At 37.7% G+C, this 13126-nt stretch overlaps 1 protein-coding gene across 2 annotated transcripts in view; it reads right to left on the reverse strand.

Annotated features, from left to right (window-relative positions):
- Positions 1-1544: 1544 nt before the first annotated feature.
- The window catches only part of LOC149951943 (ATP-binding cassette sub-family C member 4-like), a 42515-nt gene continuing 30933 nt past the window's right edge, over positions 1545-13126 (reverse strand). Inside the window, exons 20-29 of one of the 2 annotated variants that reach the window (XM_090170158.1) lie at positions 12751-12901; positions 10150-10380; positions 9988-10088; positions 8572-8760; positions 8350-8505; positions 4242-4331; positions 4012-4187; positions 3835-3940; positions 2535-2831; positions 1584-1633 (exon numbers count right to left, since the gene is read on the reverse strand). In XM_090170158.1, the coding sequence (XP_090026284.1) occupies positions 2571-2831; positions 3835-3940; positions 4012-4187; positions 4242-4331; positions 8350-8505; positions 8572-8760; positions 9988-10088; positions 10150-10380; positions 12751-12901 (1461 nt within the window). In that variant the 3' untranslated portion in view covers positions 1584-1633; positions 2535-2570. Of the gene's footprint in view, positions 2832-3834; positions 3941-4011; positions 4188-4241; positions 4332-8349; positions 8506-8571; positions 8761-9987; positions 10089-10149; positions 10381-12750; positions 12902-13126 lie in introns of both variants that reach the window. The other variant, XM_090170157.1, reaches the window with a different exon arrangement.

Genomic DNA, 13126 nt, shown 5'->3' on the forward strand with positions numbered 1-13126 from the left:
TGTCGTGAAATCGTGTAAAAATAATGTTTATTGTCAAAGGCTTAGTTTACTACGTTCGTGGGATTATCGTAAGCCGCCATCTTTAGAAGAGTCTTTTTACATTTGACGAATTTTAGCGAGTTCTCACGGGGAGAAATATTATCACGAAGAACTCTTCTCCAGAGAAGAGTTCCTTCTCAGAATTTTGACGCGCCCCAGGTTGAAAGGCTAATAACTCGAAAAGTACTCATACTAGAGTATCAAAAGTTGCTATACATATACTCATCTATTAGGGGTTTTTAGAATGTTCAAACTCGGATGACCTTTAACTCATAGTTCAAGGTCATTGAAAGTTATCTCAAAAACCAATGGATTTAGAGAAATGGTTCCAAATTGAAAGGTTTTCGTCGTGATGTTTTGCATAGGGTTTTTTAGACTCAAAATTTCAATTCACACTCTTTTCAAATACAGTAAATTTTTTTCTAACACTTCCATCATATCTTGCAATCTCTATAAAGTCAGCAATCAAAATCCAAAGGTAGACCAACTTCGCGCCAGTCCTGTGAAGGATTTCTGGCTTTACTACGATTTATAATACAGGGGAATTTTAGTTTGCTTATAATATCTAATGGTTTACCCCCATTTCGCCCAAAATAGTTCTCCCAATCCCATTTCTCCCAATCCTATTTGTCCCAAATCCCATTTGTCTCAAAATAGTTATCCCAAATCCCATTTGTCCCAAAATAGTTATCCCAAATCCCATTTGTCCCAAAATTACACTTGGTATAAACATGAATCTAAATTTTATTTTAATATGCAAGTACATCAAATTTTGCCCATTTCATTTTACATCGAATCCCCATTTTATCGCTTCGAGGAATTCTTCTGGGGTTTGGATCCTAACCTAACCTAATCTAACCTAACCTAACCTAACCTAACGCCAAGTCAATTCACATATTCACAAAACGGTAAACTTACTTTGTTTACCGATTCCAAATAATGATTGGGAGAAAGGGGAATCCATATTTTTGGGAATATTGATCGTTGGGAGAAATGGGAATCAATTTTTTTGGGAAACTTGATCGTTGGGAAAAATGGGAATACATATTTTTGGGTTAAATGAACTCCGGTTCGGAGAAATGGAATTGGGACAAATGGGACACCATGTTTTTGGGAGAACTGATAACTTTGGGAGAAGGTAAAATTGGGTTAAATGGGAACATACCTATGTAATATACTCGAAATCCACTGTTTTGAGATTGAAAAAATCCGGATTTTTAAGTGGCTTTAATCGGATAAATCCGGGTAGCTATAACCGGATTTTATAGTTCTCTTCCAACTCTGTAAAAAATACATTGTTGAGAATTCTAACTACAAAGAAACGCATTTCACAGAAAGGTGTTTTTCTGTGGAACTGTCCATCTAATGAAATAAGGGCACTTGAGACTTTGAAACACGATTTGAATTCACTTTATTTATCAAAAATGTAGATACTGTAGTACATATCTAAAAAAACCATGTATTATTTATAAATAATGTTCGTTTTAATTTAAACTAATAGTTCGAGGACCTTGTGTAAAATAGCTTCTGTTAAGAAAGATAGACCAGTTATATCCAAAGGCATTCGTAACACCACGCCAAAAATATTCGTCTCCTTTCTCAGTGGATACATTTAAATATAAGTATTCATAATAATTCGTAAATAATTACCATTTCAACCATAAGTAACATAATAAGAATAAGTATGTCAAAGCTATTGCACAATCTAGGGGTAGTTCTCAGCACAGAGCCCCCTAGTGTCTAAATATAGCTAAGGCCAAATATACTTCTGCCAAGGACGATACCATACAAGGAGACTACCCGAGGTGATTATCACCGATTTTGTGGAAACTCGGGGGTTAGGTAGACCTTATAGTAGTATGAAAATTACCAAAGGGAAAAGTTGCAATGGGCTTTAGTTTTCCCATGGCAATTGAAAATGTTTTTGATCTCTCAAAACGAAAAAATATCTATTTAAAAAAGCATGGGATTTTCTCGGTTTCGCAGGGTACTTACTTACTTAAATCATTTGAAAAACTTCAATTTCCAAAACTTACCCAAAAAGATGAATTTGACCTATTTTGGGTAAAATTGATCAAGGATTTTGGGTAAAATTGATAAATTTGGGTTAAATTTTAACAACATTTGGGTAACCGAGAAAATATCATGCTTTTTTTAAATGTAGAGGTCAAAAACATTTTCGGTTGCCATAGGAAAACTAAAGCCCATTGCAACTTTTCCCTTTGGCAATTTTCATAGTGCAAGTTAAAGTTGCAGCTTGTCGAGATTGTCAGTGTCTTAAAAAGGTTCAGCCAGGAAATTAGCATTAAAACCGTAAGACTAGAGGTGTCATACTAGTTGATATTATGTTATTCATGTTTCAATTAATTACTAATTTACGAATAAGGTTCAAATCTTAGAGAAATTGACCACGGATATCGCGTCATTCTACTTTTAGAAAACTATCCGCGTTTGTAAGAGGTGAATTTCTCTATGGTAGTATAAAAGAACATTACGAGTCGCGTTGCTGGTCCGAGCGCGTAATATAGCCATTACAAGCGGGTATGCGGCCTTTCAAAGTCATCAGAGTTCGGGGATGGAGCGTCATAATCTTCCTCTACGATGGAATTTATATTGTGATTGAATTTGGAACTTGAATTGTTCCTTTGATTGAACGCCGCCAAAGCGCAGTCTTTCAAGCTCTGGGCGTTGGCGCTCCCCGTTTGTTTGACCATGTCCGTTAATATACCATCCGCGTTTTGTAGTAAGACGTAAGGCTCGTCGAACTCCGCGGCTTTACCCTTGTCTAGGACCTGTGGTTGATTAGTAATTAGAACAAAACATTATCCAGTTTAACGGAGAATATGCCAAATGATTCCCGGAAGTAAAACCAAGCCCCTCCGCCTAGTGTAATCTTTCCTCCTTTCTAGGGGTAAGGGGGCATAAGTACCCAGCACCGTAACCAGGATTTGATTTCAGGGGGGCACGCAATGGAAACAAATAAAAAAAATTGTACATACGTTTCAGGGGGGGGCACTGCCCGACCGCCCCCCCCCCCCCCGGTTACGGCCCTGTAAAAAGTACCATCGCAGGCTTTCTCTCTTTGAGAATATCTCCCGGGAATCATGAGAACAGAGATTATAGTTACGCCCATTTATTACATGGTTTCCCGAGTGGTCTGACATTTGCAAATTTTGCGTACGGGATTTTAGATTTCCAAATGATTTGAGAAATCAGAAAATGATTGAGATTTCAGAGCACGATTTTCGTGTGATTTCGAGATTTTGGAAACGATTTTCGCCCAGATTTTATTTTATTTTTTGCTGATTTCGAGATTTTGATACCTATTTTCGCCCAGATTTTGGGATATTCGTGTTGATTTCTGATTTTTTAGGCCGATTTCGAGATTTTAGAACCGATTTTCGCCCAGATTTTGGGATTTGAAAGTGGATTTCATGATTTCTTCAATAATTTTTTCTAGAGCGTACGGGATTTTCACAAATGAGAGACCCCTATGGGATTCCACTGTACCGGGAAAAGTCTGGGAATTTGAAAAGGGGTCTTAAAGTCGGATAATTTTAAGAACTTGTATGAAAGTCAGGATATTTTGCTAGTAAATGGAACGCATAAAATATAAGTAGAAAAATGCCATATTTTGATTATAAAAAGTTATCGAAAATCTCTATAAATGGTCAGTGAAAACCTGGGAAATTCAGGGAATCTGAAAAAACTGCGGCCACCCTGTATTATCTGTTAACCCGAATACATTATTGTTTGGAGTTATCAACGTATGACATGTTTTTGATTGACATTTACCAGAATTTTATCGTATCCAATGATGGTATTGAGCCGATGAGCGATCGTGAGTATCGTGCAATTTTTGAAGTTTCGCGCTATGAGTTTTTGAATGAAAGAGTCGGTTCTGAAAGTATAACAAATATTATCCTTTTTCCCGTAGGGGAACGTAATGTTGGCACCGAGAGCTTTCGTTACTTGTGGTCAATACTGGCTGTGGCTTCGTCCATAACCAGGACCTTATTTCGTTTGAGTATCGCCCGAGCTAAACAGAAAAGCTGCCTTTGCCCCATGCTAAGATTGCCGCCACCTTCCGTTGTTAGCCGCGTTTGCAACCCTTCCGGAAAATTTTGAACCATATTCTTTAATTGCACCTATTAACGGATGGTTTGTTTCATTTGTGTCTGTAAAGATACACCTCGATTTACCTCGTCCAAGGCCGCCCACACGTCCGAATCTGAGTATTCTTCGAACGGATCCAGATTGTGCCTCACTGTAGCGGTGAAAATCAGTGGTTCCTGCAACAATATTGTATTCATTTCACAAGTTAATGTAGGAAATTATCTCGTTTGATATTTATATATAAAATAGTATTAACGCTTCACCGTTAGCGTTGCTCGTCGGGTTGTATTTCACGTTTAATAATGTCAAAGCCATTAATTATCCAGCTGGCATCTTAAAGCGCCAAAAATGATCCATTGTTTACCATCTATTTTGCCAGTTCCCATTCTTGAACTGGCATCATGGGGAAACGATAAAATTGTTTCGCAACACTACTCAAAATCTTTTCTTCATAATGGGGGTATCAAATTCACAAATTCCACGAAGAGCTTAACCTTAACCAGGAAACTATAGAGGTATACACTTGGAATGTCTAGGGTTCCATTAGGACGGTGATACGAAAGCGCGTCGAAAAAAAGGCGGGGCTTAAAGAGTAAGTTGCAAATTATTCGTTACCGCCTTAATATTACTTTTAAACGAAGAAATTACGTTCAAAATAACCGAATATAAAGTTTCGTTGCTTTATGTTTCGTAGATAATTAGAAATAATGAAAAGAACGGGAAATGTTTTTGAATTTTGCCGTGGTCATTGACGTCATTGACAACGAGTTATCTCATTGGTCGCTTTACCCAACATAGAGTTTAGGCTTGCATGCATACAAATTCTTAATGCCACAATGATGCTTCTAATTCCGTGGACAAAAACAAAAAAAAACAAACAAAAACCCTATTGAACCATGGGATTCTACTAACAGAATTTGATTCGAGCAATTTGATTCATCGTGCAGTTAAAGTTAGAGAGCACGCTCATATTTTTGTTGAGCTCGCGTGAAAACGCACGAGACCCTCTACACGGAAATATTAGGAAGCGCGCGCTCCAAAAAAAAACACTTTTTATTCAAGGCTACGTAGTAGAAAAACGATATGAAACCGAAGGCTCCTCGCTCCGCGTGATTTGAAAAGATAATTTCGAGGCTTTTATTTTTTAACAAGCCCGATGCCCGCATTCATTCGTTTTTATTACTATCGATTTTTCGTGCAACCAACACTTTAACTACATCAAGTGTAAGACGTAACACGACATTTCAAATTCAATGGCTCGAGGTTTGACGCGAAAAGAATGCGTCGTCATGGTAACAAATAGGCGATCTTCCCGCGCAAAATAGGCTTGTAAAACAATGGATTGAAAAACCTCAATTTGTTATCGTACTTAATATTTTGAAGTAATTATAATGTTCTTCGCGAAAGAAGTGTAGTGATAACTAATTTCAGGTTTTTGTATGGTTATAAAAGAGATAATCAGGTAAGCTAATGATATAATAACCATGACTAGGTTTAATGACGAGTTTTCGTCGAATTAGGGTAGCGAGGCGCGAGTTTTTTTTCCCGTTTCTACGAGCTTCATCACGGACGTAAAAATCTTCCTTGGACATTCCAAGCATGGATTAAACAACCTTACAGGGATAGTTCTCTCTAACACATTTTATTATACTACGAGTTGAAGATGTTTGTTTCATACGAGGCTGCCAGATATTTTTGCCGTCCCCTCAATTTTACCCCCTTTACCGATACAAATACGGATTAAGATTTCTTGACACGTCGCCATCTCACGGCGGCTTTTGGCGAGTTTAATATTTTTCCAACCGTTTGTTTTATTACATTTGAAATTAAAATATTCAATCGTAGTCAGTACATCAGTGGCTCTGGAGCTTCCTGGTTAAATGTGGGAAATAATAAGTACTGTAACCGACCTTTTCCATATTGTTTTTTAGCCATTTATGTATATCACCCAATTTTTCGTTAAATTGTTTATAGGATTTCAAACTGTAAACAAGTTTTCAATAGATAGGCGTTGGCCTACAAAAATATTAATTTCATCAATCGCGATTGCACCCCCTTTGCAATTTTTCCCCCGTGTATCCGGTCGTTGACAATTCTGGCCACCAGGGTACGTCTGGAACAAATATTGTATCCCAGAGAACTATCCCTGTAAGGTTATTTAATCCATGTTCCAAGCGCATACCTTTATAGTTTCCTGCCTTAACTTATCTCAAAAACGTTAAGAGTTTCACCTTATGTAACATCTCAAACATACGTTTCAAAATCGTTAAGAGGTTGACCATTAACAAAATGTGAATATTGTGAAGAGGTTAACCCAATAAAATCAAGAGGAGTTTAACCATAAATAATGAGCATGATTTTAAACCCTAAGTAATTAAACGAAATAGCTGAGAGAGACATGGCTTTTGAAGTGTGATGTATCAGCTAGGCTAATACCCAAAGCACCACCTTAGGCCCAAGTCATCTAGCAACGTTTAATGCCTTTAATTCATTGAAATAAACCGTTTTAGCTGTTGCTTTAGTAGCTGAAATATTTGAAATGGAAATAGGGGTATCAATATCGTGCATTTTGAAATTCAGCCTTCTTTCAAGGACCAAAAAATCGTTTGAATTTTGAGGGCGACGTTAAATAATTGCTTGTTTTGGGAAGGGGAGTAGCTTCCTGCAATTCAACCCAATTTTTCAAACGATTCTGTGCCCCTTTCAGCGCGATTTTAAATTTAAAAATTCTTTACAAATTGAAGACGGTATCACTCGCCGAAATTCCGTCAGCAAGGATTTTCCCGCTATAACGAGCGTGGCGCTGAACTCATACAGTTCTTTATATAGGCTTCAATTCTAAAACTAATATTACGGTAGTGTCGCTCAAGTCATACAGATATCATTTGCTCGGAGGTTAACATAGAAACTTCAACGAATGGGTGTGCAGCTTTGGCTCGAGATCAAAGTTGGCCGTCACGGTATCTCAAACGCCTGGTTTATTTGATTCACCTTCGAAAGGAATTACCACGGGGGTGGATGATCATTTATGATGTCCGTCATTAAGAAAGGGACCAATAATAATGCTTTATCATCATGAAGGACATTATAAGGCAGAGCTTCAAAACGGTCCAAAGCCGCTGACTTGTTAGACCTTTGAGGCATAAAGCGGGAGTAACGGAAGGGTGTGGACTTTAGCTCTATGAGTGAATGTTTCGGAGTCGGTTTTATTTTCGCTGGCTGACATTCTGTATACGAGAAAGATAACTATTTTTTTCCTATAATTTAACGTCCTTCCTTTTTTCTCCTATAATTTCAATAAAATTCCTATAATACTCTACATTTTAACTCAAAAGTCTGAAGAAATTAGTTGATATTTTACACATAGAAGTCTTTAAAACGTCCTAGTTTATGAAGGTGCTTATTTCCAACACTATTCGCCGATAGTTTTCGGCTATTTCTATCGGTTATCAACTTAATTTTGAATGTTACACCCCCTTTAAACAATTTGGACTACCGTTTTCTCTTATTGTATAATTAATTTTCTCCTATTTTCCTTTTTCTCCCCCAATTTTCTTCCTATATTTTCCTATATTTAACTGATAAATTTCCTATAATTCCTTTAAAGGATTTTAAAATATTCTGTGGTCATCCTGAATAGGGCATAGGCCAAAATGACGCTGGGCTCAAGCCTCCTGGTATCCACTTATAGAGCCAAAGCAGCGAGAGAAGCCTGGTTCGATCCCAGCTGGTGGCACTGCCTGAACACTCGAAACCACTCCTTCCGCGTTGAGTTTGTAATCTATCTCCCTGCTGATTAGAGGAGTTTTCTCCCGAGCTCTTCGGTTTCCCCTTACCATATGTAACATAATCACTCATAAGTATGCCATAAAAGCATTTTCGTTAATGAAACCTTGTTCACGGGATATGACGTAAATTACGTCACTTACAATTCCGTGACGAAATACGCTTCATCAACTTTACTGATGGGAAACGGAAGTTAGTGAGAATTCCTCGCGCGTTTCCATGGTAACCTTTTCAATAGCGCAAGGATTATAAGCCTTTTTGCATTTTTGGGTCCGCCTAATATATGTTCCGCGTGAAACAAGGTCTCATTGAATTTTTTCAATGGAAATGTTATACAGAGGCATACTTATGAATTATTATGTTACATATGGTATTACCTTATAGCCGATTATAATTACTATTACCTACCTGAGGAATGATTGAGATTTTAGCCCTCAACGCTTGCAAACCGATGCCTTTGATGTCAATTCCGTCCAAGGCGATGTGACCTTCTGGCTCCGTCATACGAAACAGGGCCGCAATTAGGGAACTCTTTCCAGCGCCTGTTCGACCCACTATTCCAACCTTCGAGACACGCGGTATCCATTTATTCCACCTCTGAACTATATAAATCGAAAAGGGCTGACTTACTTTTTCCATGTCTTTGATGGACGAGTTGAAATCGCGCAAAATGGCTGGTCCATTGGCGGAATATCTCAAGTAGACTTCGCTGAAATCGAGTTTTCCCGTTTTGGGCCAATTTTCCGGTGGTTTCCGGTCGTTGTCTTCATTCTCGGCTTTCAAATTGCTGTACTCCAACACTCGTTCCACGGACGTCATCTGATACGGATAGATTTTATTACTCATATAATTAGGGTATTTCATTATAAATCATATTTTCTTGATGTAATAATTTTATAGTTTTAAAGTTCGAAGTCTGTGATGTTTTCATATTAAATGCAATATTTCTATTACACCAAAGTTTATTTTAAAGCAGTTGTTTTACGTTTATTAAAATTACTCCTATAATTTCCTTTAAATTCACATGAACGTTCTTATAATTTCCTATATTTATCTAGAAAGTACTCCTATTATATCCCTCTAAAATGACTCTAAATTTCCTATAACAAATTGGAGGGTTTCGGACATTAATCAAAACGTGAAAAATTTACGATTGGCAATTTAAAATGAAAATAAAAGCCATTTACTGGCAGGATTGGCATGAATTTGCCAAGGGTGGCAAAACCACGGTTTTTACCAGGAAAAAACCATAACTTTTTCACATATCTAGTGGCAAAATTCAATAAAAAAATAAATAATAAAAGCAGTATATTCTTCTATTCTATTCACTCTTCTTCTGGACTTTTTTCATCTCTCCTATTTGCAATGACCAAATTAGTCACTTAATAGATATATCAATGATTAATTTAACCTGAAAAGGGTTTTATACCAGTTTGTCCCACATGCCGGGTTTTTGCCAACCCTGTTTACTGGAACTCAAGATGGCAAATATCTAGATTTCGACCCCCCTTAAAGGAAGCATGAACTTCCATGTTTATCAACGAATTTTACATATCTGCCACCAGGTTCAACAGAAGCTAGTGATCATTGGCGCTAGTTACGTTAAAAACAAGTCATAACGCTTGACAGCAAACGATGTTTTGATTTAGTTCCTACTCCCTTTAAAGGGAATATAACCTCAGGTATGTGTTGTGGACGAGGGGTCGGACATTTACCAAAATCCCGTACACTTTGTCTAAAATCGCAAAATCTTTTAACTCTTTCTATGGTAAATTAACATTGAAATCCTAAAATCACTTCAAAAAGTAATGATAAAATCGCCAAAATCTCTACGAAATCCCGTACAAAATAATGGCAAGTGTCCGACCCCTCGGTTGTGGAACACCAACGTTTGCAGCTCTGGCCGCTCTTGCCTTTGGCTTTAGAAATGTTGGCGCCACTGTACAGCGTAATTTGAAAAATTGAAGAGGTCTTCCATAAAGATTGCTTTGCAGGTTATATTCCCTTTAAAGAGATTAAGTTAAAAATATAAAAATCTTCAAGTACTTGATTTTCAACTTCGATCGACAGTCGAACTCCCCATTGAAACGTACCGCTCAGCACGAGCGCCGAGGATATTGCCAGTCCGATATTGCCGCCGGGCATGTCTACGGGTCGAATTGAAGCGAATCAAATTTCAAGTTTTTCTCGCTAAATTATCGGCGTTACTTTGGGACAAGCAGACCAAGACGAGGGTGATGGCGGATATGTACAGGGCGCAGACGAAATCCAATACCATTCCGAACGCCTGCGAAACCGCGATGAAGGCGAACCAGGACGACGTGTGCTTGTCCTGGGCGGCGTAGAATTCCTTCTCCAATTTAGCGTGGGCGCCGAAGGCTCTGATGGTCGTCAAACCCAGGAGGGAAGTGGACAGGCAAGAGTAGATTGGGCTCCGAGCTAGAATTTAACGGTGATTGTGACAGCTAGGAGCAACAAACGCAAGGAGAACGCGGTGTTGCGTACAAATTTCATTGGACGAGCCTTTACGCTGTACGTTTTACGGAAAGGGGGAAGACAATTTCCGAATTTATCCCTTCTAACCAATGAAAAATGTACGCAAGAAAATGCACAACTTTTGACGGGTTGCGTTCTCCTTGTGTGGGCAGTGCTGTGTTTGTTGCTCTTAGGTGACAGGATCTTTTTGATAGGTCAGGGTACTCTTGATTTGTTTTGGAAACTATTAGTCAGTTTCATACTGAGAAAAATTTTAATTGTGTCGTTTTGGCGCCATGCAAATAGGAACAAAAAAATCAATAGACGGCGTACCGTACTGTACATTTAATTTTAATTTTCGCTCTAAAAATCATATTAGTTCCACTAGTGAACGCTAGATGGCGCGATTTGTCACGGTGATATTTTCACACTACACCAGGGGTGCCACACGTCAAGGAAAACAGGGAATTCAGTTTTATTTTGTAACTTTTTTAAGGTAATTTCACTCTAGATCTATGGCAAATTATGTTATTATTATTTAGATCCTTAAAAGGTTTTTTAACGTTGAAATAAAGTTTGTACTGAAATATAAGTTGATTAAATTTATTAACTTCTGATAAATGTAAAAGTTAAAAACTGTCTAATTTTGGCCTTAAAAAGTTTGGGAAAATAACTTAAAATGAGCAGGGAATTTGAATCTGAGAATATTGTGGAAACCCTGTACACTTATGTCAAACGGATTGCATTTGGCGTGGATAGGCCATGGATTAACAATAACTCACAGGGATAGTTGTCTTCGAAAATAAGTTTGATTCAAACGCCATCGGTCCTAGCGGGCGAAATCAGAACTAGGCCTAAGCGGAAACGATTCAAATAGCCTTTTAGGTTTACAGAGCCATGTAGCGGCCAAAGCGAGAAGCTGAAAAACTACTGGATTTTCGTCTGCAAAGCAGACGCTTTGGTCTTTTATCAAGGAAAATAGTCTGCTTAGCAGAAGAAAATCCAGTAGTTTATGAGCTTCTCGCTTTGGCCTCTACATGGCTCTATGTAAACCTAAAAGGCTAATTCGGCGAGCAAACGGGCAGTTTTTTTGGCGCCGGGAAATCTAATGAATTTTTTGCATCGCGTTTCTGTTTCTAGTACTTAAAATGTTTTCATCAGGTAAATTTTTTTTCGATAATAATAATAATAGAATCCAATAACTGTTGAATTTTTATTAATGTAAAGCTAATTACTATTTACCTATGCGATATAAAAAAAATTACGGCTTAAACAATGACAAATCCTTAGGGATGTGCGAGTATCAATTTTTGACTACCGAGTCGAGTTCGAGTTTTTATAAATATTCTTATCGAGTTCGAGTTCGAGTTTGAAAAACCTAGCGAGTTTACGAGTTTTAAAATATCACCTTTTCTAAGCTTCGAGCCCTTAACGAGTCTTAAAATTCTTAACGAGTTTCTATTGAAACATTACATTTGGGAGTTTTAATATATTAAAAGAGTTAATTAGATAACTAAGATCTAATATTCGTAAAAAAAAATTGCATAATATTTATTATCACACAATGGTTCTAAGTAAATAAATCAACACAGCCAGTGCTAGCTGTTTTAAACATCACATGACAATTTAAAATTAGAAATCTGTCACATGATCCAATGAAAAAAAAGTAGCTGATAAAGTATGACGTCGAATGTTTTTTAAGAGCCCTAATTGGTGGAGAGCTATGACGTAATATTTTTGAAACTCGATAAGAAGAACGAAAGCTGGGCGATTTTTTTCCATTTTTTATCCGAGTACTCAGTTTATACGAGTGCTCGCATAGCCCTGAAACTCGTTAATACGAAAACTGCTTAACGAGTCTTTATCGAGTTTAACCTTGAACCAATTTTAAACTCGAAAGTTTAGCGAGTTTCTGGACAAGGCTTATCGAGTTTCGAGCCGAGTACTCGAGCTCGAACTCGATTCGAGTACTCGATTTAAGCGAGTGCTCGCACACCCCTAAATCCTATTAAATTCCGAATAAAATAATCTGCGGGCCAATTTTACTGACAATCGCCATTTTAAAAAACCATATTAAAAAACCATAGAGTCGATTTCAGACACGAGATGGCGTTACTATTTCCGGATTTGAATCGTTTTTGGGGCGGAAAGTGGGGAGTGTAGGACTGTAAGAGGGGAAGAGTTTGTAGCAAACGTATTTTTGGCTGGCAATGATAGTTCTATGTAAGAGAACTATCCCAGTGAGTTATTGTTAATCCATGGATAGGCCAACGGACTCTCAATAAAACAATTTCCGGTGGACCGGTGGTAAGAAACTCGGGCTTTCAAACTTACTTATGCTTTCGATTCTTTTGACGTCGCGAGTTGTCCGGACGAAGTATCTCCTTAAATAAGCGAACACGAAGGCAATCCCCGCTGTGGGAATAGCTATCCAAAAGTTGACTATAATCACCAGAATGACACTTCCAGATAAGGAAAGCAAAATCTACGTGGAAAAAAAATCTTTTTCCTACAACGTCGCTAGATCATTGGACAAAAATTACTCCAGAAGGACTTGTTACAGTAGCTCATCCCAATATACATTTCTTCGTCCTATCTTACGTGCTGTAGAAATCTGCGTATCGCTATCTAGCGGTGTTAAAACTACTAAAATCATTAATTCACTCGTTTAATGTATTTTCCCCCAGCTCTTCGGTTTCCCCTTCCATAA

Source organism: Leiobunum rupestre, chromosome 3 (assembly GCF_980474605.1).
Source record: "Leiobunum rupestre chromosome 3, qqLeiRupe1.1.hap1, whole genome shotgun sequence".
Classification (NCBI taxonomy): domain Eukaryota; kingdom Metazoa; phylum Arthropoda; class Arachnida; order Opiliones; family Sclerosomatidae; genus Leiobunum; species Leiobunum rupestre.